The sequence below is a fragment of the Mytilinidion resinicola genome (genome assembly GCF_010093595.1).
Source record: "Mytilinidion resinicola strain CBS 304.34 unplaced genomic scaffold BDZ99scaffold_27, whole genome shotgun sequence".
In the NCBI taxonomy this organism is placed as follows: Eukaryota; Fungi; Ascomycota; class Dothideomycetes; order Mytilinidiales; family Mytilinidiaceae; genus Mytilinidion; species Mytilinidion resinicola.
The window spans coordinates 359,262-382,422 of record NW_022985463.1 but is presented as its reverse complement, the minus strand read 5'-3'; the positions used below and the strand labels follow the sequence as shown (position 1 = coordinate 382,422).

Below are 23,161 nucleotides of genomic sequence, written 5' to 3'. Positions count from 1 at the left end.
ACCATGGGCCCGTGCACGCCGCATCAACGAGCCATCGCCAGTGCGATCCCGCCAATCTCCTCAACCCTCTCCAGAAACCCCGATTTCGAGAGCAGGAAGTGACACCTATGGCTTCAAGAACCCCCATGACCCATACAGAATACCACCAAAATACCCCTCAAACTGTCTACCACAAAACCCCTTGATGAATTGAAGTCAAATCAAAGTTGCCCATCCCTCCCATTCTGCCACCTACCCCGTAGATCTGAGACCAACTCCAGGCACCCGCGCGCAGCCCTACCAGAATCAGGCCACGCCTGCAGGTCACCCCCGAGCACAGATCTACTACCATAGGGAGTCCAGACCTGACCATCAGATAATCACACTCTAACCCCATTCTCGTCATGACAGCCAGCCCACCCACGCGTATAGCGCACCAGCACAACCCACACCCTCACTTCCCGCCCGCTAAACAACTCATAGCCTCACACCTACGTCTCTCACTCACACACTCACCTCACGTCAACACCACACAAAATCAAAAGTGGTATCATAGATTGCTTCTACCAACCCTCCTCCCCACCTCGCTCATCCTCTTCTCCCAAACCCCAATCTCGTATGCACATTCGCACCCCTAATCGCACCCCTCCATCTGCTCCCGCTCGACTCCCGAAAATGCATGAAAGGTATACGCGAGCCCCGTGCCAATCCCCACCCCCAACACCCCAGTCCCGCTCGACCCATATCTACAAATGGAAGAAAAAATAGTGTGCAAAGTGACCCCCACCCCCCTTCTCCCTTCCTTCCTTCCTTCCTTCCTTCCTTCCGTTCGTTCATCCGCTGCGTAACTAGCGTAGCGTCTGCAATCCCGCCGTGCCCCTAGCCCGCTCCAGATCCAGCGGCCAGCTCAATCCCCGACCCAATCGCCGCCGTACCTCTTCTTCAAAAGCCGGCCCCAGTCAGCTGATCTCCCGCTCCTCTCCTCTGCGGTGCGCTCTCGATCCCGCTCCACCCTCCACCCTCTAATACGTCTCCCCCAAATCACTCAACTTCCGACTCCTCCCCACCCCCAGCGGCGGCCGCTCCGGCGGCCCCATCTCGCCCTCCCCGCCCGCGCTAATCCTCCGCCCCGCGCTCTGCCGCCTGGGCAACCCACTCGGCGTCGGAATCGCGCTGCCCGCACCCGCCGTGCTCGTCCGCCTGGGCATCGGCGTCCTGAGTCCCGCGCTGCCATCACTGCCCGCGTCCTCAGAGCTCTCCCGCATAACCGAGGACGCCATGGAGAGGGACTGCGAGTGCCCGTGGGAGTGCGCGTAGGTGCCGCTCATTGACGAGCGCGGGCGCGGCGGCGCGATGCGGCCGTCGACACCCGAGATGGAGGAGGACGCGTAGTGGCCGAGGGGCGTGCGGGCGCCGGACATGCTGCTGCGCGAGGATGGGCGTGGTTGCAGGCCCGAGGTGACGGAGGCGCGGCTGGAGGGTCTGCTGCTGCCGCCGCCTTCGCGGGTCGGGATGCCGAAGGAGAGTCTGCTGACGCTGCTGGTACCGTCTGCGACCGAGGAGGCGGCGGAGGCTTGCGAGGGGCGCTTGCGGCTGCTCCGCACCGTGACGGTGGAGGGGATGTTTTGGCCTAGAGCACTGTTCGTTCGCGGGCTGGCGTTGCGCGGGCTGGCCCGTGGTGGGGAGTAGGTCGGTGCTGGGAGCTTCGAGCGGGCGGAGTGCACCCGTTCTTCGAGCTTCTGCATCTTGCCTATTAGCCCACGGATCTGATATAGAGAACCAGATCGGGGGAGGCCGCCGCCATTGGTACCCACGCTCGGCCTCGGAGCAGTTGAGGGTGGAGCGCCGGTTCGCCGGATTGATGGTGTTGAGCGACCGTTTGAGGGCGTCGCTGAGACTGGTATGCTGGGGCCACGCGAATGCCGAGGCGGTCGAGATGAGTAAAAGCCTGGTCGTGGTGTTGCTGCTGAGTCCATAGGCGCGAGCGACCGCTTACGAGTCGGTAGTGGTGTCGCAGGAATCTTCTTCGATTGTACGGAGGCCTCGGATATTGGTGGAGAAGGCGGCGTGGACTCTGCTACCGATGTATCTGACTTTGGCGGCGGAGTAGACGCTGTTGGTGATGATAGTGTAGTCGCCGAGGTAGACGTCTCTGAGACGGGTGACCGCGGCCTTAACTTGTCAGTAGAGAGCAAGTGATGAGAGGTCTTGCGCTCGTGGTGAGACTGTATGGTTTGTTCAGCCAGACGCAACTTCTCTTGCACAATCTCCGCTTCTATCCTGAGGTCCGAGAGTTCGTCCCGTATCCGTTGGTTCTCTATCCTGAGGCCTTCTCGTTCCTGGTCCCCAATCCTCATTTCTTCATCTAACATTACAGACCGCTCGATCGCAACATTGTACTTCGATTCTAGGTCTTCAAGCGACGAGGTTGTGTTGCGGGCTTGGCGCTCAAAGTCGTCGTTTGCTACCTCGATATCGCGAAGTCTGAGCTGTAGCGCACGCTGCGACTCTCGGAGTGTGGTTATCTCTTTCTGCAGCGTATTCTGCGCATTGTTCGCTTCTGTCTTGCTTTGCTTATATTTAGTCTGTAACCATAATATTAGCAACTGTCAACACAAAACATGCCCCGGAATGACACCTGCACCCCGCAGCGCATTAACAACACCCGAGGTTCAAGAAAGGAGAACAACATACCTGCCACTCGTTCACCTCAAATCCCAAACTCTCGACCTTCTCTTGCAGCTGCCGCTCCCGCTTCTCGCTCTCCTCAATATCCCGTTCGAGCTCTGCCTCCAACTCCTTGCTCGAGTTTTGGAACTCTTGCAGCTCTGACTCCAGTGTCTCATATTGCGCTTTGTAGTATCTTAACTCCTCGTCCACACTGTTCCAACCGCCGGGCGGTGGCGACGAGGGCGGCTCGCCGACGGACGGCATCGCGAAGGGGGAGCCAGCGGTGATCTCTTGCGGTGAGCGGGTCCGGGGGGTTCAGGAGGGGCTGTTCAGCGTCTCGTGGCTGTCGCGACGGCAGCGCTCGTCGCAATATATACTCCCGCGGGCAGTTATTCCTAAATGATGGCGGTCCGGTTGTTTTCGGAGTCGTCGAGGGTGCGGGAGGCGGCGTGGTCGTTGTTTCCTAGGGTCGTGGAGTCGAGGTTTCAGATCCAGAGTGGCTGGTATGCGGCTGTGTGTGGTGTCGTCGGTGTCCTTATGCCGGGCGGCTCTTCCTCGTCGCAGTATCTGGTGAATATCCTCCTCCTGGTGCTGTGCGGTTAGTCCTGGGGTCCGGGGCCGTGGTGGTGATGGAGTCGAGGGGTCCGTCGGCGGTGGTGTTTGTTGATCGCCCAGCCTTCTCGTTCGGGCGGTGGCGTCCAGCCCTGCAGCTTGCGTTGTCCAGGCGCTGGGGTCGAGCGAGCGCGGAGAACATGTGACGACATCACCGCCATCAAGTACTGTTTCACTCTTTTGCCTGTAGCACAGCAACCAAATGAGAAATGATACATCGCATCGACCTTTAGCCTCTCATTCGATACATTTGATCACTTTGGTTGATTATTGTGATCTGGTCATCAACCAGATGGCTGGTTATGAAACGCCCCTCGTCCTAGCTCTGCCTAAATCACATCGTATGTCAAATATACTGATCGATCACTTGTGTCCTCGGCTGTCTCCCGAGTGTAAGCGTAAATGGACACTCTTTCCTACAGCCTGGTCCAGCGTGCTACATTAATGATATTCTAATTTTCAATTGAAATCTGGGCTAGAATGATGGAGTTCAGACTGACAGTTTCGAATATCTGAGTGACTCCCGGGGTACCCAGGTACCATTCGTACCCTTTTTGAGATGGTGAGTTGAGGAAAGTTGAAGTCAGGTTATGGTACGTGAAATACCTGAGCGCGTCAGAAAGTCTGCTCTAGGACATTTCGGCATGACCACACATCAGCACGTTTTGCGTTTGCAACTTCTTGGTAAATCCACAGATGATGGAACTGAGCATCGCAGTAGATTCTGACGGGCTCCCACTTAATCTCGTTCACAGGACTTGGGTCAACAATTCTCCGAGTTACAGCTTCCCTTGTTTCTTGAATTGAGGACTTTCTGTTTGACTTGGACTGTATCCAAAAGTCTGAGTGGTTTTGATCGAGCACGGTAAATGCATCTGTCACTTCATCTGTAATATCCCTAAGTCATACAATAACTCTGTCCATTTCAGAGCTGAGAGAACACATCACCCATTGATCGAGCTTTGCTGGCCTCGTTCATCCAAGTCGTTCTGACCTACACATACCTGGTCGACCACGCTGAGAACACCAGCAAGTCTCCAGATCCTCAACCCAAATCAGGTCCACTGGCTCTATTTAGTGTTAGGATATCAAGAGTATCAAATTGATTTAAAACACAGTCATTTCCAGAGGTCAATTCCTAGAAATATATATAAGGTACCTAGGAAAGCGACCCTGCAGCCAGATCAAACTGCTTCTCAAACGGGCCTCCTCGTCTCAAACGAGCTCCTCGTCCCGAGCCAACCTTTCGTCCCAACCCAGCACCACAGCTCGCTCGCACGCGAAGCGGTACAGTTGCCAGCAAAACCAGCTTCCTACCTTTGTATCAAATGCGGCTGCAACACAATTCTATCCCACTATTAAATAATCGTCTTGGCACACCACCTTACATATCTGGCAAAGCGCCATTTCGGTGGGCATGTGATTTGCCACGATATTCTGCAAGAGGGTACTTATCTATGTTGGTTTGAGCTCATAAGGGTATGGCCGTCGCGGCTCGGCCGCCCTTCCTGCCAGCAGTGGTGAGGCCGTGTATGTACCACTTAATCATCTATTATAGCTACACATCGCTAAGAAATAGGCCTTCGCATCTCAACTCCCTTTATGCAGCAAAGGGAACAGTAAAGCACAGCGACCACAGTGCTCAAGCTTGTGCTTGTTCCGCCCTAGAAACTCGTTTACATATTGGATAAACCTCAGTCTGCAACGAGTCACCCTGTAGGCTTTTAGGGAGAGTAGCGTGCAGGACTACAAATCCAGAACTTTGAAAGGCATAGTGAATCACGCTGAGTCTGAACTGACCGTCAGTTCTGCATGCAAGTCTGCGAGCGCCTGTTGCGATGCCAGCCGCGAAGGATGGTCGTTTGGAAGAGCTTGCGCTTTCGTGACCACATGCTCCAGCAGCTCCACTGCCTCCTTTATCTGTCCGTTTGCTTGATACACTCTTGCGAGCACATGCTGCGGCACCAGTCGGCCAGGGTGGTCCTCCGCAAGCACCTGCTTATGTATCGCAACGACCTGCTCTAGAAGCTTGACTGCCTCTTTTATCTGTCCGTTTGCTTGATATGCTCCTGCAAGCGCATTCTGCGACGCCAGTCGGCCAGGGTGTTCCTCTGCAAGCACCTGCTTGTGTATTGCAGCGACCTGCTCTAGAAACTTGACTGCCTCCTTTGTCTGGCCGTTTGCTTGATATGCTTCTGCGAGCGTATGCTGCGACGCCAGTCGGCTACGGTGGTCCTCCGCGAGCACCTGCTCACGTATCGCAACGACCTGCTCTAGAAGCTTGACTGCCTCTTCTATCTGTCCATTTGCTTGATATGCTCTTGCGAGCGCATGCTGTGACGCTAGTTGGTCTGGGTGGACCTCCTCCAGCACCTTCTTTTTAGCTGCGACTACCTGCTCTAGCAGGTATACCGCCTCCTTGCACCGTCCTTGCATCTGGTATATCGATGCCAGGTTGGCCATGCTAGTCAGCTTGTCTGGGTGCTCCGCTCCCAGCACCTTTTCCATTCCTTGCAGCGCCCGCCGGTACATCTCCTCTGCCTCACTATACATGCCCTGCTCTATGTGCCCTAATCCAAGGTTGCTGATGCTGCTAAGCGTATCTGGATGCCCATGCCCAAGCTCCCTCTTCATGGTCTCCATTACTTCTACTCCCAGCTCTTCGGCCTCCTTCCACCGCCCTTGATTATTGTAAGTTAACGCTAGATTGGCCATGCTGCTAAGCGTACGGGGATGCTCCCTAGCATACTCGTTTTTGATCGATACGTCATCCATGTCAGACTCTTCTATAGCTGCGGACATTGCTTCAGTACCTCCCCATGTTTCGCATTTCGCTTCGCCTTTCACTACTTCCATCGAGAGTAAACTTGAAAAGCCTTCCTTGTTCTGGCTCTTCTCACTAGTTTGCGAGAATCCAAGACTGCTACGCGTGGCTTGAGTGCCACTCTCATCTTGGTCGGGTTTGGATCTGTTACGGCGACTTTGTTCGAGTCTGTACCTTCATCTTCATCTTCATCTACATCAGCTGGCAGGACGAAGAGTGATATTGTCTCTAGATGCTCGGCGAGGTGGTTTTGGAGCTTGCCTAGGTAGAGTTCGTCGGGGCAGAGAGGGCAGGCAAGGATTTCGACTTCGTCGATTGGGCGTTCACTCATTGCAACTACGATAGGCAGCTGCTGCGGGGACAGGGAGCTTGAGTGGTTGTTGCGGAGATGCTCCATCATGAGATCTTTGGTAGGAAAATTCTGGTCGCAATCTCCACTGCAAACCCATTGCCGACGGTGCATTTGTCGCTCGTGGTAGATCCAGTCATGGCGGGTGAGGTAGTGCTGTTCGGGGCTGAGGCAGTCTGGGAAGGTACAAACGTATGGTCTTAGGTCTTTGAAAACATGACGCCTACGATACTTGATAAGTTATTCTGTCATTAATGAGTAACCACAGTAAAAGCGACTTACTTCCAGCTCACTCTGTCTGCCATAACCTTCGACTCCAGCATCAAGTTACAGTACGGACACCTGAAAGTAACGCAAGTCTTGATCGCTTTCGGAGCATCTGGCACACGATTGGATGGCTTGTTCCCCACAGTTGACTGCGCGTAAATGGTTCGTGTCCTCGTCTTCGTTTGGTTATCAAAAACATCAGATGCCGCAACAGTCGAGAAACTCTGCTTTGAAGTCGTTGATTTAAGAGCTTGACTCCCCGTTACTGTCTTTTGCTCTGCTAGTTTGACAGCAGACGTCTCGCTTTAGTAGCTCCACTTTTGACCTTCCCCGATACTTTACCAAGCTCGGGAACGACGTCAGAATTAAAATCTTGGCATCGAACCACGTCGGGTCTGTCAGGGCGGCGTATCCAGTACTGGAGTTGCTCCCTGTGTCTGGTGTTTGCTTTGGCCAGCCGGCGACACAGGATCTCTATTGTGGCTACGGCGGATGGCTCCCTAATTTTATGCTCTTCTAAATCCGCGGCGGTTGTAGCGGTCTCCACTTTCCCTTCCTCATCCGGAATGACTTTCAACTTGCCTTTCCATTGGTGTAGTTTTTCGCGGATGTGCTTATAATCGAGATCCGCGAAATAAGCGAGTTTAGAATTTCCTTCGGTTTTGTTGGTGGACCGCAGATATCTTCCACTCAATCTTGGTCGGTTGAGCAACATTGACATATTGTAGAGTGGCTGGATCTGCTCGAACATGTGGTTTACGAGTACGGAGACTTTCGAGACTCTTAATACTTTTGGGCGGTGACGGTTGGGAGCATCGTTAGTCCAGACTTCATCCTGGTCGGAATCCAACTGAGAGTCCAAGTCAGAGTCCGAATCTGCGCTCAGGCTGCTTTCAGAATCTTGAGCAGAGTCATCGTATTTCTTTTCAGCGATCGGGATTGCTATTAATGGTAAGCGTTGTGTGAACAGTCTAATGTCGCATTGCCTACCCATGGACAGAAGCCAAGAGAGCTGGCCGAGGATGCTGTTGACCGCGTTTTTCAAGCTCTCATCATTCTGAAGAGTATCATCAAGTGAGCGCCTTGTCCCTTCGGAAAGTGCTGCCCGTGTTTGATCACCCTATATTCGGAATCTCCCATACTCTTCAAGGACCTTGCCCACGTTTACTTGCTCCAGATGTACGACATGGCAGCTGTTCATTCCTAAGAGACGGAGGAGGCGCTGGTACAACTCTAGACATCCTCAGTATGACGCAGCCAAAGCTGGCTGTTCGGACGCGGACGTTGTTCCAGTTGCGGGAGTTCTAGGGAAAGCACCAGGCTGCGGGATGTTCTCGTCCATTTTCAGGGCTCACGGTCTCCTAGCCTGTGGTGTCCTCTTCTCGTTGGCACGCCGAACTTAAATATGGTTAGCTAGCATGTAAAGAACCGTTCAGCATAACATTTGTGCACAGACAACATACACTTGGGTAGGCTGTGCGAGATGGTACTGTGTACTGTCTGGAGTCCAGGGCTGCAACGGACTCGCAACGTAGACGTTTGGAGCAAGCGCAGGTGGCTTGCCCACTGAAGCGATCCTGGCCAGTACTTTCAGCCTTTTGTAGTTGTGTGGATGTCGAATATGCAGATGCGGGGCTGTGCTGACAGCATGCGTTGTGCTACAAACGGAGAAGGCTGTATGATAGACTTGCATTGGATATCTCAGCTTGCGGGCCAGGCCATAGAGTAATACGGGCCGTGTATTTCGTCTCGCAGAATACAGCATATCATCACGTCCGATGGCCTAGCGCGGAAATTGAGTCGGCCTTAGTCAATCTCCTTTTCTGGGCTAATGTTGAAGTGGCTTCAATAAAGATTGGCTAGAAGGCTGCTATTCCTCCCTAGAAGCGTCCAGAAATGTTGCTTTATATGCCAAATTTGTGGCTTGAAATTAGCGCTAGGTCTGTCACCGGTGAGATTGGGGGCCACTTGGACGGGGCGGGAGCTTCGGGCACTCCCGCATCTTTTTCTCTGCCTTGCGAATCTCAGCTCACAGTCTTTCGTCTATCTTCTCTTGACTCCTCTGAATCTTTCCCTTTGTACCTTTCAGCCAAAGATGGAGGTAGCCGGCGTCGTTCTAGGAGGAATTCCCCTCATCCTCTTCGCATTAGAGAACTACCGGAAGGCCCTGAACCCCGCCAAGGACTACTTGCGGTACGACTCCACTCTTCGCGCCATCGAGAGCAACAGCAACTGCATGCCACTTTCGGCAACATCGGGCTGCAGGGTGCCTTCTTGACCGAGGTCGAACTCTACCTCCGTAGGCGGTACGCGGATAAATGCGACTCGTTCATGAACTTCCTCGGGCACATGGATAAGATTGTGCAAAAGCTGATGGACAAGCTAGATATCGATATCAAAGGCAAGGTATATTGACTCGGATTTTATCTACGTACTTGTCACATTTGTGGTGCAAAGCCGCCTCTGCCCAATTGCACTCTCGATGCAATACATCCTCCTTGCCTTCTCCGGTCCAATAGTCCCTGCGCATAGTCTATCCGATTGAAGCTGAGCCAGATCATAGCCAAAGTGGGAAGAAGTCGCCCCTGACCGTGTGGAATGGGAATGGCGTCGCGTAAAGCGGAGCTTTGGCAGAAACGAGCGACAGAGCCTGATAACGGACTTGCAGTACTGGAATACTGCGCTCAAGAACTGCTTCGAGAAGCAAGAGATCCCATCCGATGAAGGAAACCGAACGGTCCAAGAACTGCAAGCCCGATTCGACCAGAAGCAATGCGACGCCATTAGAAACAACGCCGGAGCCATCCACGAAGCTATACAGTCGGGCTGGGGTTGCGTATTCCCGCAGACGCACGGTGGTAACCTTTATTTAAGATGGCACAATGACAAAGTGCTAGATCCTGCTATATTCAACATGGCCTTGTCATATAAGAAAACCCAAACTGGGATCCCTTATCCATCAGACGAATACTGGCAAGAGATACAAATAAGGATCAAAAAGGCTGCCGCACAAATACCACTATCTGCACCAGCCTCTCTTACTCCTCCGGTAGTGCAAGTACGTGATCCAGCAAATAGTCCCCCGTCTCCTTCCACACGGACGAGTTTTAGTCAGTTGTTCAGAAGGAGGCATACCAAGACAAAGTCCGATGTCAAATCCGTTAAATCCGGCCGTTCTAGTAATGATCGCACCATTCGTATTGCTTCAAGTACATCAAATACCTAAACTTCTAGCGTAGCTTCGTCATCGCAGACTTCATCCTCGTTGAAAATAACGTTACCAACCCCCCGCCCTTCAATCCCCCCTCCTATCTCTGGTCTTTGCGGACTCCTGCAAAATTGTACAGCCGCCGCAGACTATCTTGGCTACTTTCCGGATCCAGACCCTTCTACTTCGCGGCAAATCCAAATTCATAGCACAGCCACCAAAGAGTACTTCCCAAAGATAATACCCGTCCACTCTCTCCTATCCCCATCGAATGAACAAGTCCGCTCCCGGCTAGCTCTCTCTCGAAAACAGCGCTTCGGCATCGCTGCATCAGCTGCCTGGGCCGTCCTACTTCTTTGTGACTCCGCGTGGCTTAGCGAGAAACTTGACAAAGACGAGATTCAGCTCATACTTGACGATGGCGGTGCGCTCGCGCAGCCCGAGTCCCTAGGAAATACCTGTATATCCCACCGTTCTGCCCTCCGGCAGCCGCGCCTCTCTCCGCAGCCGCCCAATTTCAAGAAGGCCTTATCCGCCACAAAACGCTCTTCGCGTTGGGCATTCTGCTCATTAAGCTATGTTTGAATCGTTCGTTCGCGGAACTACGGCGTGAGAGCCAGATTTATAGCCAAAGCCTAAGCGGAGCCGGAACACAGCAGGTAGGCGTAACAACCACGGTGTTAGAAGACTATAAAATTGCGGAAACGCAAACGAACAAGGTGTACCTAGATGTTGGGGACATGTATGGATATGCAGATATGCAGTACAGCGATGTCTACGATGCGAATTTCCGGGAAGGGACGTCACGAAGAATTTCAAGCACCGGGAGTTTCGGGCGCACTTCTTTAGTGGAGTCGTAGCGCGCCATCCAAGCGACATACGCAGGCTCTTTTTAGCTGAAGTTTCCTAAGATCTGATCACGACATCTCTGAAGGGTGTAGAATGAACTAAACTCTGGCCTTACTATAAGAGCGCTTTCTCTTAAGAAATCGCTCTACCAGCTGCACGGACTTGGAATCTGTGCTAATGTTAGCGCAGCTAATCAGAGCTACGCAGGAATACTTTCTGGTTAGTCAACTAGCTCGCTCTACGATGTACGACACTGAATTTAAGTACGAATATATGATACAATAAAATACTCTGCAGAGCTGCGCGAGCCCATAGTTACTAGATTAGCGTAGTGGAAGCCGAACATTACTGTCGGCCCCTTCCTCTCTATCAGGCTTACTCAGCACCCTATCTTTCCTTCTTCCGCTCATTAGCTAGCTTCCTCACCATCATCAATACAGCTTTTGGCTACACACCTTGTCTTGATCCGCTTCCCTGTGACTGTCGCTCACTACTTATCTAAACTACCTACTGCGTCGGGGCGCAGGCTGGAATTGAACGAGTCCGAAGGACTGAGACTTCAGACTTATAGATAAGCACTCCAGCTCTCCTACAAAATGTTCAATGTAGTTTACGTCTCTCTTCTTCGGCATGGTATCTATGAAGATTTATGGAAGTAGGGGAAAATACCGGTGATCTAATCAATCTACGCAAGACTCGAAACTTTAGTGAGAGGCTCCCTGGGACCAACGCAACAGCATTGTATAGCAAAGAGGTCGTGTTGGCGATGGTGTAGAAGTTCAAGATCAACATTTCTCCAGAGATGTCAACTCAAGACACCTAGTGTATCGAAAACCAGCGATGACCGTATGCAGCTCTCGAGTGGAGCCTCGGCACCTTGATGCAGTCTCTCGTGGCGCTTCATCATTGGTCAAATTCCGAGCTGACCTTTGCATATCAACAAATCTTCATCCGGAGCTAAAGATGGGTTTGGTCTCTTCACGCCGCTTTCATGTTTTCCAAAGTCGTGTATCAGCAAGATTCGTCGTCCCTCTTGATCTGAAATTGTCATGGCAGCAGTCATTGCCGGCGCATTACGAGCACTCTTCATCGCCGGCACATTGATTTTCGGCATCGCGCAAAATCGGTCAGAAGACCCACGTACAGTCTTGAGCAATATTTATTTTAAGAGTGATACCTATGCAAAGGACCGATTTGGTACTTGGTGGGAAAGATGGGCTTTGCGGCTTATGCTCATTGATATGGACCTGCTAAAGCAGGTTTCGGACATCATCAATGACTGGAATGACATGGAGTTATTGAAATGGAATGAGAACCTGCTGGGCAGCTTCAACGGGATTGCTGTTGCAGTAAGTCAAAATTAGACGTCTCGCTTGTCTATAGATATGATTTAGCGATGCTGAAAATCGTCCAGGGGAGTGTACTCGCCTCCGTCAACATTACAGCTCTTAGCCTGGATAGTGTTTCTGATCTCCACTGGACTGCACGAGCTGCCTTTAGTGTCAGTTTGTTATCAAGTGTTCTCTCCGTGGTCTTTTGTATACGGACACAACGGCAACTATACCTCATCGGTGGCCCAACGGAATTGAAGCGCTGGCTCAGCAACGGCCAACTCCGAAAGCCAATACGAAGTTCTATCTCCGCCATTCGCGTGCTTCAGCTGCCAGTCGAGCTTTTGACAGTTTCATGGATCACATTTATTGCTGGCCTGATCCTATATACGAGCCTTATGTGGCGACTACATTCCAATCCAGGTGGCGTGGATTATCGTAACATTCTCATCTGCATCCTCCTCGTACTCTTCATCTTGGTAGGGTACTACGAACTAATGGGAGCGATAAAGGATGTAGAGCAGGGGAAAGCTCATGACCCAACCGCACCAAGTAAACCCGAAGTCGAGCCTCCTGAAGATGGAATAAGTGCCAGCATTGCTGAGCATCCAGGGCTTCCAGACTTCCCAGAACTCCAAGAACAACTGCGGAGATTGCATGACTATTATCGTCAATGGTATGCCGAGCTGCTTCGAGACCTCCAAGAACTCCAAGATCGACTACGCGCATTGCATAAACAGTATCATCAATGGCACTCCGAGCTGCTGCTCAACAAGAGCGCCTACGTCAACGTGCCAGAGGGACGGTACGGTAACGCACTCCAGGCAGCTTCCGTTGGAGGCCACGAGCGGATTGTGATGCTGCTGCTCGACAGGAACGTTGACGTTAACGCGCAGGGGGGATACTATGGCAATGCACTCCAAGCAGCTTCAGCTGGGGGCCACGAACAGATAGTCAAGCTGTTGATCGATAAGGGCGCCAACGTCAACGCGAAGGGAGGATACTATGGCAACGCACTCCAGGCAGCTTCAGCTGGAGGCCACGAGCTGATAGTCGAGCTGCTGGTCTACAACGGCGCTGACATTAACGCGCAGGGTGGAGAGTACGGCAACGCGCTCCATGCAGCTTCAGCCGGAGGCTACGAACACGTGGTGAAGATGCTGCTCGAACAGGGCGCTGAGGTCAACGCGCATGGTTCAAGTGAAAGTAAATTGAGTATGATGTGAGGATGCTCAAAGCTGCTGTTAGCATAGAATAAGTGGTGATGCACAGCCATGGTGATAGGCTACATATCACCGTAATAAAGGTAACGCGGTGCGACATAGCGCCACATTCAGCAGGGAGACTTGCTGTGTAGCTGATTACTCAGCAACTTCCGTGTAGTTAGTTATATCTTTTCGTCGTACGGAACTGGCCTCACCGACACCACGTACAACACATTCTATATTCCTGCATATCGAGCACTCACACTGGCATGCTAAATGCGTAGAATCAAATGCCTCGTGAAAGAGAGGTCCTAATCTAAAGTTTTTGCAATGTTTAATTCGGGATCTAGAATATTAGGACAGATGCATACCCTGACCAGGATGCTGCGCCCATCCACAGAGCGGGTCATGCAAGTCGATTCTTTGGCAGCTCCTCGGCCAGCTCGCATTGGAGTCCCGCTAATCTCCTCTCAGCCGTGAAGAAACAATCTGCGACATGCCAGCCTTACCTATGAATTACTATTTATAAGAGTATGTCTGGCTAGTCATGGCTAACATGTTATTTTAACGGCTTCTAGCTGTCGTTGTATTTGGTTGGTTTTCTATGTCTTCATCCGCTTCGGGAGCCTTGGCGTAGCCAACAGCATGGAATACCTCTGGGGCAGGCTGGACGGTGACGGACTACCGTCCCACTCTGAGCCACTTAGGTCCGAATGAATCCTACACCGAAGATGCATATTCAACCGCCGTTTGCCAGATCGCAGCTTCTACTTTTGTGAGCCCTTCACTGAGAATTCGACGAGTGCCCCGCACTTTTCGCCTCACTTTCACGCTCCAGGCAACCGCTGCTCATATAATGTGAAGACCTAAGAAATTGAGCGAAAACTACATCGCTTTTGTTTCTCAGCATCATGTTCGACGAGAAATACTGCGACCCATGCCATAAGCTCCTAGGTGGAGAAATACGAATGATGCGCAGCTTCACACCACCCTAATGCTGAGTCCCTCGAAGAAGCACTGCGACTGCCCTGTGCACTGTGTTCGCTGGTCTGGCAGGAAAAAAAGAGCTTACAGAAGTCCATACCTTTCGAAACGGAATACTACTTCCGGCCAGGATACAGCCGCGATGCCAATGAATGGGAAATAGTGTTCATATGTGGGGAGCAGGGAGCGAGGCTGTGCATTGTCCCGTGGGACAGTACGTACTGCCATCATCATGTATCTTATTCCTTCAATACTAACGTCGGACACAGCTATGAGTAATGACATTTATCCAGACCGTCTTTCGCAGAACACTGGTTCGGATTCAGCTCTTGGCTTTCTGTTCACCAAATACCGAGAACGCCAAGAGCAACATGTTCAATGCAGTCCACGCCTCCCCTCTTCGGTATGGTATCTATCAACAGTCGTAGGAGTAATGGAAAATACAGGCGATCCAATTCATCTACGCGAGACTCGAAATTTCGGTGACCAAGGACCATACTTTACTCTCAGCCACTGTTGGGGCCAATCACACCCTTTTCGTCTTACCAAAGACACAGTTTCAACACTGAAAGCCGGTATACCCATCACTCAACTACCGAAAACATTCCAAGATGCCATTCTTGTTGCCCAATACTTCCAAGTCAAGTATCTATGGATTGACTCATTGTAAGTGAACAGTGCTACATAGGTAGAAGCCTCTGCTCAATCCTACATAGGTGCATATTTTAGGACAATATAGACGACTGGTCGGTCGAGGCAGGGCGTTTGAGAGACGTGTACAGTAAATCGGCATGCAACATCGCAGCCACAGCCGCTGAAGATAGCGACGCCGGCCTATTCTTCAATCGAGACCCTGCGTTCTTGCTTCCTCGCCGCTTACAAGTAGCTTGGACTCTGAAGCCAGACTCCGTAGACTCAGAAGATCCATACGATTCAGAACTTCCACCCAGATCCTACTATTGCAATAGATTACGCGTCTGGGCTGAATGCGTCGAAGAAGCCCCTTTGAATAAGAGAGCATGGGTCAGTCAGGAGCGGCACCTGTCTCCAAGGATTCTCCACTTCGCCGCTAGCCGAGTGTTCTGGGAATGCCAGCAGTGCACAGCCAGCGAGACATATCCTGGTGGTCTGCCAAAATGGGCGATGCCTTTTTGGTCTGAAGATGCGAGCTCTCTAGCTCGAAGTCTCAAGATTTTCAAACAACAGAAAGCTGGCCGGTCTTCTGAACGACCAACTCAGGCATTAGAGAGTCGCGACCCCAACGAATCGTTCGACTATGATCTAAATGAAGATTTCATACCACCCCATAGGATATACCACCGGTGGGCTACCTTCAGAATCTCATACACCAAATGTGAAATAACCAACGAAGAGGATAAATTAGTCGCAGTTCGTGACATAGCACAAGATGTAGCCGAAGCCTTGGACGACGAGTTAGTCGCTAGGCTTTGGCGTAACCGAATACTTGAAGAACTGTGTTGGCGCAGACACCTTTTTAAAAACGAGACACTTCCCACGCGGCCCTTGAAATGGAGGGCTCCCACTTGGAGCTGGGCCAGCACGAACGGCAAAGTCTGGGTTAGCAACACGAGCAAATTTCATGGGTGCTGCGAGCACAAGCAGATCTGGGTGGAACTTGTTGATCTCGACATCAAGACCAAGCCCTCTGGTGAACTTGTGCACGGGCATGCTTCCATGCGGATACGATGCAAACTTATTCCTGCTTCTATCAAACAGAGCGACATGAAGGGAAATATATTGAGAAGAGATCTGACCTTTGCAAACACCAAGCAGAACCTTTCAATCGCTTTGGAGCGAGGGGGAGCTTATACCACAATTACAGTGGACGTTCCAGATGACACAGATGAGCAACCGCGTAATGTTCATTTGATCATCATACAACGATGTCCGCACGAAGGCCCCTATAACGACGATGAAGACGATAAACACGATTGTGCAGAGGGCCTGTTACTAGTACCGCATCATAAGAATCGTAATGTTTTCGAGAGGCTGGGATATTTCTATGTTAGAGACGATCATGTGGAAAGTGTGGTTCAGCCGCATGAAGCAGCCGAGAGTAGCATCATTACACTTGTCTAAAGCGCTTACCCGTTCCCACCACCTCCGGCCACCTTAATGCTCTCCTGCCCTCAAGTTTCTGCGGTATTTGACTCGGGATCGATCGAGCTACGCGCATAATGCATTCGAACCCGCGGAGGCTACGACTAGGACACTACTTGCGACTTTATTTCTTCTCCTTCATCTCTTTTTATGGGGAACTAGTAATGCACGGCCCCTTTTAGTAGTCTCGTACCCCCTTTTTGGTAAACGCGCACCTCCTCATACCATTTGATCTTCTTATTGGATTCTTCAGCCGGAGCACTACAAGTGAACTGTCTACCTTCCGATGTCAAGTCTACTACATCTCTACAGCCGCTGGCCTGCACTAACGTCGGTACTTGCCGCATATAAGTAGCCGAGCTTTTCCTCCCTTTGGCTTCAAGACGCCTAAATCTCTACGCATAGAAGATTTAATCTTAAAAAGACTTTGCAGATTATAAAGAAGTGCGCGCATAAGAAACGTTGTAGTACAGAGCGCGTGGCATTCGCTCACATTACCGTAAGATCTCGCTCCTTTTAAATAAGGCTTTCCCAAGAAAATTAACCTTCTATAAAAGAGACAACTTAGAGAATGAAGCCGATCGAGGATTAGACCTAACTGAGTCCACTATTCTGGCTGGCATCGAGACTGTCCCTTTGTTTCAATCTATCGCAGAAAGACGTTAAGCATGCATTCCTTCGTCACATGATTCGTGATTATGCTGACTAGATGGAGGGCCAGAGCCAAAGTGTTCGAAAATTGCGGGATATTAGTGCGACTATTCGGCCGTGAGCTTCCAGCTCTGACCGGTGGTATTGTGGGTGCGAGTATTCCTGTCTTGGAGGGTTCTTAGGTTACGAGCGCAGTGCTTAGTCGGTACAGAATGCAGGACTCGGTGCGGCGCAGGCAGACTAGTCTATAGCGGGCCCCATAAAACTCGCGAGGACGAGAGCGCACGCTCATTTGCGAGTCTCTCGCCCAAGGCTTATCGGCTACACGCATCTAGCAAGGAGTAGTTGAGCACTCCGCAACTCAATTCATCTCCCCTGGATCGCTGGCGTCTTCGATGATACAGCCGTGGCGTTTTGCCTCAGTCGCCTTGCCGAGAATTCTGTCGTAATGCTGTCGTTTCTTCCATAAGCCATCTTCAACCCGGTTGCTTCCACGTCTTGTCCTTCTTGCTCCGCTTCAGCCACCCAAACACTCTCGACTTCCGCTTCTCCGCGGCCGCAGGCTTCTCCGCGTCCGCAGGCTTCTCCGCGTCCGCAGGCTTCTGCTTGAGCCGCCTCACCTGCTCACCACTCAGTTGTGCGCCAAAGACCTCCGCAACCACCTCCATGACCCGCCGTGCCTCTCCATCCACGGTAATGCTCAGATTCGGATCCGCACCATTACTCAGGAGGGCCCTAGTGGTCTTGAACAACGCTCGCATCTGCATCGGCGATAGCTTCTCGTAGTGAGCGTGCAGGTACTGGAGGAAAGCCGACCAAACCGTGGACTCGTTGTGTCTCTCATTCGGATTGGCGCCGTGAGCTAACAGAAGTTGGACCATCTCCGGATTCCAGTGGTGATGTTGGGTCTGGGGAACTAGAGCAACGAGCAGCAGGGGGACGTCCAATTGCGGCTTAGCGATCAATAGCTCGCGGACGTAGACGCATAGACCTTCGGAAATAGCGATGAACAAGCAACGGCGAGTAGTAACATCGCTGTTTAGTTCCCTTTCTATACGGATGGAGAATGTGCGACTCAGTTCGTCGAGGAGAGGACCGGGATACACGCCGGATTCCGCTTCTGCTTCCTGCGCGTAGTGGATGCAGTCATCGACTAGATCGAAGAGACGACATCGCTCGGTATCTAGAGATACCTTGAGATTGGCAGGAAGCAGTTTGATAAGTCCAAGGGAGGCATTCGCTAAGCAGGTGTGAGCATCGAAATGGCGGCCTGCGCTCATTTTTAGGTAGTCTTGCATCTCAGACCCTTGGAGAAAGTCTCGGACCGTCCGGTGAAGGTAGTCTACTTGGACACTAAACGTCTCCCAGAAGTAATCATGAATAGGATCTCCCACTAGTTCAAGTAGACCCTTGCAACGAGCGTTTAGACGTCGGTGAGCTTCGTGGTAGCGTGCAGCTACTTCGTCTACGGATAAAGGCGACACGCTCGAAGTCAAGGCGAATTTCGGGTCTTCTTCATCGAGCAGGGAAAACACCATGAGTAAGGGCGGGCTTCTAGCTTGCAGGCAAAGCTGGAAAGTTTCCGCAGTTTGGTCCTTGTATATGTCCTCAACAGTGTCAAGAATGTGCTTGAAGTATGGCTCAAGGTCGGTAGGAAGCCGTCGAAGTCGTCGTTGGAGGTCGACAATCCGATCAGAATTGGTCAGTCCTTGAACGAGGTCGCGCACGACTAGGAAAACCCAAAGAAAGACTCCCTGTGCTCTGTCGACAATCTCTTGCACTAGATCTACACAGCGGGGATCTCTAGTTTTTAGTCGAATAAAGTGCTCGTTCTCTTCTAGATGGTTTTGTACGTAGAGCTGGATGTCATTCCTGGTGAGATCTTGCAAAGCTAGCATGCGGGAAGAATTCTTTCCAAATGCATCTTCAAAAATGTTCCACGGCCTGCTGGACACACATATCTTGATGTTCGAGGAGGTAATCAGGTCCCTGAGAAGGCTTATGATCTCAACGTGGTTCCCATAGTATTCATCGAGGCCATCAATGAAGAAGCAGAATTTGGCAGATAAATCATGTTCGATGAGCCGGCGGAGTGCCGTTAGGAGCTCAGGAAGTGTCCATGCTTCTGGGTTCTCAAATGAATAGCCATATGCTTGCCATCGAAACGGGAGTACGGCTGGGATCAGGTCCGGACACTTTCGAAGGATGTCGTATAATATCGTCTGAAGTAGCCCTTCTTGAGACTTCTGCAGGTCTGTCCCCGCATGCCAGAAGAAATGGCTCGCCGTAAACAAGCGGTGCTGCCCCGCCCACAAGGACAGTGCTTGCATTGTGCGAGGATGAGAAGCTATGAACTTCGTCAGAGTCGATTTTCCCGACCCAGCTTTTCCGGATAGCCAGTAGATATCTCCACTTGATCGGAGCCACTGCATGAATTCAACTCGGGGAAGCGAGTCGTCCTCGGCAGCTTCTTCGAATATCCAATTGAAGGTCGTATTGTGCGCTTCCGGAATCTTCGAATGCCTTACGTCCATGGATCGGAACCGAAGTGAAAATAAGACTCTCTGTTCGCGTCGGACTCGTTCGCCTTCTTGGCTCAGGTCCGATAGTTTTGAAGAGATCGCGCTCAGATCTTGCACGTTATTTGCTTCCGGCTGCAAATATTGCTCCTTGCTTAATAGCTTTTTCTGTAGTCTGTCTCGTTTGTCCCTTTGTGATAGTTCCTGTATTGCCATAAGGATTTCGTCCTTCAGCTGAATGAGCTGGTCCGTCCGATCCATCTCCATCTCTTTGTTATCCCTCGCGAGCGCATTGAGTGTCGTAAGTACAAGGGATTGCCGGTCACTATATTTATTTCGTTAGCGTATGCGTCTTTCAAGAGGTGCGTGGTTCACGAACCTTAGTAAAGCTATCAAATGCAGGTTTAATTGGGCCCGAATATCATTTAGTCTCTTCTGGATGCCTTCAATTTTATCCTTCTTCCTCACAGTCCTCGTAGCCATTCGGAAGCTATCCCATCTTGTATAAGAGCCACTCATCCTGAGATCCTCTAGGATAGAAAGGAGCTCCTTGCCTAATTCCACACATCGTTTGGCTAGGTGCTGCAAGTCTTCGTCCTCCGACTCTTGTACACTACCTGAATCAGGAGGAGAAACCGACAATAGCTTCCCATTGAGGCCAATGAGATCCCTGGTGATTACTTCGAGGTCTTCATTCTCGCTCGTAGCGCCAGCCTTGTAGATCGCTCTACCCTCCGCAATGAGTTTCGCTGTGAAGTCCACGAACTGGACGACGTTGCCGGCAAGGCCGATGGCGGTGAGAGGATCCAGCATTGGGAACGGCCTTCATCAGGGGCGTATTGAAGTTTGAGACAGCATTGCACCAGAGCCCTCAGAGCGCGCTTCAGCGGCTATGTACCGTGTCCACGATGTAAAAATGGCCCCCACGGGCTAAGCCACTATGGAGTGGCGGTGCGGAGTCGAGGATGCAACCTACCTGCTAGCTACCTACCTAAGAGAGGCTAAGTGAGGCTATAGCCTCGAGGAGTCTCAATGCCGCGCCCCCCTATGTGTACCTGAGCAGGGGAACACACAGTGTCGCGCTATTCGAGGGATAGATGCCCAAGTCAAACTAGGCGGGGGCACCGGGGGGGGGGTTGGAATGGCCTCTGGGCCTGAGTATCCCGTTATCGATAAGGATACAACCAATGGAGAGTTTGAGTGATGAGAACTGCAGCGAAGTTCAGTACGATGTTCCAAAATCTTCAGTCTTGCGCAATGGGATAAGGGATATGGCAGAATTGAATGCGAATTACACGGATTAGCTCTTGTTACTACCTTTCGATGTGTTCAAATGTTGGCGTCTTGTAGTGGACGGATCAAGGTTTAATTATCGAACTCGCCCCGCCTCTCGTTGGGACATTCAGCCGACAGTGTGTAGTGCGTAGAACTGCTTCAAGTTCTTGCCAAATATGATTGAAACTTGAGAGTATACAGCGTAGAAAGTAGCGCTGAGAAACATGAAAGCACAAACTAGCAGCTTTTAACTCCCAGCAATCAAACATCCTACCCATATGTACAGAAGATTGACCCAGTCTCCATCATAGAATACAGTGCAGAAGTCATCAGCAATCATCACTTTTCCTCCTTACCACTACCAATCATCCCCTTCGCCCCGTCGGTCCCCTTCTCAACTACACCCTTGGCCTGCTCCGCCGCACTCCCCGCCAACTCCCTCCCTTTCTCGAACAACTCCCCAGCCTGGCTCCTCCCATTCGCCACCACGTCCCCAGCATACTGCGACGCATTCCCCGCCAACTCCTTCCCACTTTCATACGCGCCATTCGCCCGTCTCGACGCCATCGCCCGGATCTCGTCTGGACCAGGGTACTTCTTCGCAGCCTTCAACAGCAGATAATACAAGCTCACGATGACCCCATGGATCCGATCCTTCATCAGCATTGTCAGCCCATGCGAAAAGAACCCCTTCAGCATCTCCGCCCCTAGACCATGATACAGCGCCGCTACACCCTCTGTCTTCGCGACTCGAAGGATGGTGCTAAACACAGTCCTCTGCCTCGCCCTCTTCGCCTTCGCCGCAATTAACGCCTCCCCCTCCTTAACCACCTTTTTCTCGCTCTCAGACGTCTGCCCCACAGCCTCAGACGGCGCCTGCCGCGACACCTGCGCCCGCGTCTTCGCGAGCGAGAACGGGTACGTGACCGCCGACGCCACACTCTTACTCAACGCCGCGACCAAGAACGTCACCCGCGCGCCCGGATCCTCGCGCCTCGCTCTGGGCACCAACGCCCTCAACAAAATTTTATGCAGCAGAAACGTAACCGCCGGATTGAGTGTCAGCACCAAGCTCGCCGAATACCCCGACCAGAACCCCTGCAGGCCCTTCTCGTGCCGGATCTGCAGCGCGATGTCCCTCAGGCTCAGGTCCGGGGAGGCGGTTGCCATGGGGTCCTGCGAGGCGACCATGGCGGCGGTCTGCTTGCGCGTGACGATGTTCTGCACGGGCGTAGTCCAGAGCTTCGAGAAGGCGCCGGCGAGCATGCCGACGGCGATTTCGTCGAGGGCGGGGAGCGTGCGGGCGCTGCCGCGGCTGGTGAGCCGGCGGCTGCGGAGGTAGTTGTAGGCGAGGAAGAAGAGGAAGCTGTCGGCGACGCTCTTGGCGGTGTCGGGGACGACGCCGCTGTAGAAGGCGGCGATGCCGCCCTCGTTGTTGTAGATCTTCGTGGCGGCATCGAGGAGGCTGGTGTAGTCGGCGGAGGTAGGGGTGGGAGTGGAGGGGTCCTGGAATTGCGCTTGGACTTGCAGTCGTGTTATGACGAGGTCGAGGGGGTAGATGAGGAGCTTGGAGATGGCCGTGCCTGCGGCGCCGGAGAGGGCGTGGCCGAGGGCGGGGAGGGCGGGGCCGATTGAGGATCGAGAGGGAGACTCTTCTTCTTGGATGTGATAGAGGGTGAAGGCGTCCTGAGCAGATTAGTATTTTGTTCTGTTGTGGCAAGCGGTGGAGGGAGAGGACGAACCAGCTGGGAATTGTAGACGTAGGTCATTTTGGCGGTTGACTGCAGGACCGTGGGATTGAGTAATTAGGGTGTTTGGAAGATGAAAGAGGAACCACGGGGGATCATGGTGATAGCTTCACGCGGGGCGCCGCGATGGCGTCGTCGTGATAAAGTTGCTGGTTGCGTCCAACGTCATTGTTGTGTAGCTCGGTAATCCGGGGTTATTCACGACTCCGCACTTTAGCTCGTGATAGCGGCGATACCTGTAAAGTGTAAGAGTGTATCGCCGAGGAGTATAACTAAGAGTCTGTCCATCAACAATACCAATTCAATAATATACAGCAGTTGCGTCGCTAGCTATTAACATCTGCTCACAGCCGAAATCTACACTGGAAGTAAGATGCAAAATGCATGACGCTCTGTATCTGGTCTAGGGAAATAGGTTATTTCCACACCTTCAAGAAGCATAAAGTGGAGCCAGTCCGTGCGATTGAGACTTGTTTTCGGCATATTATTGCCAGACCTCCTAAATCAGATGCACCGAAAAGTGAAGCATTGAAGACGGATATATCTACGGGAGCCGGTCCAGTAACCAA

At 52.0% G+C, this 23,161-nt stretch overlaps 9 protein-coding genes across 9 annotated transcripts; 4 read left to right on the top strand and 5 right to left on the bottom strand.

The window, feature by feature from the left end:
* Positions 1-1,001: 1,001 nt before the first annotated feature.
* BDZ99DRAFT_576251 (uncharacterized protein) lies at positions 1,002-2,913 on the bottom strand (the record flags this gene model as incomplete). Its single annotated transcript, XM_033728563.1, has 2 exons — positions 1,002-2,564; positions 2,674-2,913. 2 exons carry the CDS (start codon positions 2,911-2,913, stop codon positions 1,002-1,004), a joined length of 1,803 nt encoding a protein of 600 aa, XP_033570324.1.
* Positions 2,914-5,040: 2,127 nt separating this feature from the next.
* Positions 5,041-6,036, bottom strand: BDZ99DRAFT_399994 (TPR-like protein; the record flags this gene model as incomplete). Its single annotated transcript, XM_033716159.1, has 1 exon — positions 5,041-6,036. The coding sequence occupies one exon, from the start codon at positions 6,034-6,036 to the stop codon at positions 5,041-5,043; it is 996 nt and encodes a 331-aa protein (XP_033570323.1).
* A 2,760-nt stretch (positions 6,037-8,796) lies between these two features.
* On the top strand, positions 8,797-10,494 carry BDZ99DRAFT_526716 (uncharacterized protein; the record flags this gene model as incomplete). The annotated part of the gene is made up of 5 exons (XM_033726164.1): positions 8,797-8,894; positions 9,005-9,107; positions 9,265-9,759; positions 9,813-9,852; positions 10,049-10,494. The coding sequence occupies 5 exons, from the start codon at positions 8,797-8,799 to the stop codon at positions 10,492-10,494; spliced, it is 1,182 nt and encodes a 393-aa protein (XP_033570322.1).
* Positions 10,495-12,467: 1,973 nt separating this feature from the next.
* BDZ99DRAFT_468318 (uncharacterized protein) lies at positions 12,468-12,897 on the bottom strand. The gene has a single exon (XM_033721211.1). The coding sequence runs from the start codon at positions 12,746-12,748 to the stop codon at positions 12,584-12,586; it is 165 nt and encodes a 54-aa protein (XP_033570321.1). The 5' UTR covers positions 12,749-12,897; the 3' UTR covers positions 12,468-12,583.
* Positions 12,845-13,222, top strand: BDZ99DRAFT_361877 (ankyrin; the record flags this gene model as incomplete). Its single annotated transcript, XM_033714685.1, has 1 exon — positions 12,845-13,222. A coding segment is annotated over one exon (378 nt), but the record flags the coding sequence as incomplete, so codon positions are not given.
* A 1,411-nt stretch (positions 13,223-14,633) lies between these two features.
* BDZ99DRAFT_468316 (HET-domain-containing protein) lies at positions 14,634-15,143 on the top strand. Its single transcript, XM_033721210.1, has one exon. It carries the CDS (start codon positions 14,712-14,714, stop codon positions 14,946-14,948), a length of 237 nt encoding a protein of 78 aa, XP_033570319.1. The 5' UTR covers positions 14,634-14,711; the 3' UTR covers positions 14,949-15,143.
* Positions 15,144-15,431: 288 nt separating this feature from the next.
* Positions 15,432-16,551, top strand: BDZ99DRAFT_171289 (uncharacterized protein). The gene is made up of 2 exons (XM_033712975.1): positions 15,432-15,600; positions 15,651-16,551. Exons 1-2 carry the CDS (start codon positions 15,564-15,566, stop codon positions 16,376-16,378), a joined length of 765 nt encoding a protein of 254 aa, XP_033570318.1. The 5' UTR covers positions 15,432-15,563; the 3' UTR covers positions 16,379-16,551.
* A 1,713-nt stretch (positions 16,552-18,264) lies between these two features.
* Positions 18,265-20,382, bottom strand: BDZ99DRAFT_400033 (uncharacterized protein; the record flags this gene model as incomplete). Its single annotated transcript, XM_033716163.1, has 2 exons — positions 18,265-19,836; positions 19,945-20,382. Coding segments are annotated over 2 exons (2,010 nt in total), but the record flags the coding sequence as incomplete, so codon positions are not given.
* Positions 20,383-20,972: 590 nt separating this feature from the next.
* Positions 20,973-22,738, bottom strand: BDZ99DRAFT_503371 (mitochondrial carrier). The gene is made up of 2 exons (XM_033723958.1): positions 22,587-22,738; positions 20,973-22,530 (listed from the first exon to the last, which is right to left on the bottom strand). The coding sequence occupies exons 1-2, from the start codon at positions 22,611-22,613 to the stop codon at positions 21,184-21,186; spliced, it is 1,374 nt and encodes a 457-aa protein (XP_033570316.1). The 5' UTR covers positions 22,614-22,738; the 3' UTR covers positions 20,973-21,183.
* Between the last annotated feature and the right edge of the window lie 423 nt (positions 22,739-23,161).

Bases quoted from the DNA above. Each gene is read 5' to 3' on its own strand.
- BDZ99DRAFT_468318 (XM_033721211.1), bottom strand. From the start codon at position 12,748: ATGCAATCTCCGCAGTTGTTCTTGGAGTTCTGGGAAGTCTGGAAGCCC.
- BDZ99DRAFT_468316 (XM_033721210.1), top strand. From the start codon at position 14,712: ATGGAAAATACAGGCGATCCAATTCATCTACGCGAGACTCGAAATTTC.
- BDZ99DRAFT_171289 (XM_033712975.1), top strand. From the start codon at position 15,564: ATGAAGATTTCATACCACCCCATAGGATATACCACCG. The intron at 15,601-15,650 runs GTGGGCTACCTT...TAACCAACGAAG, and splicing joins CCCCATAGGATATACCACCG to AGGATAAATTAGTCGCAGTT.
- BDZ99DRAFT_503371 (XM_033723958.1), bottom strand. From the start codon at position 22,613: ATGACCTACGTCTACAATTCCCAGCTG. The intron at 22,531-22,586 runs GTTCGTCCTCTC...TAATCTGCTCAG, and splicing joins ACGTCTACAATTCCCAGCTG to GACGCCTTCACCCTCTATCA.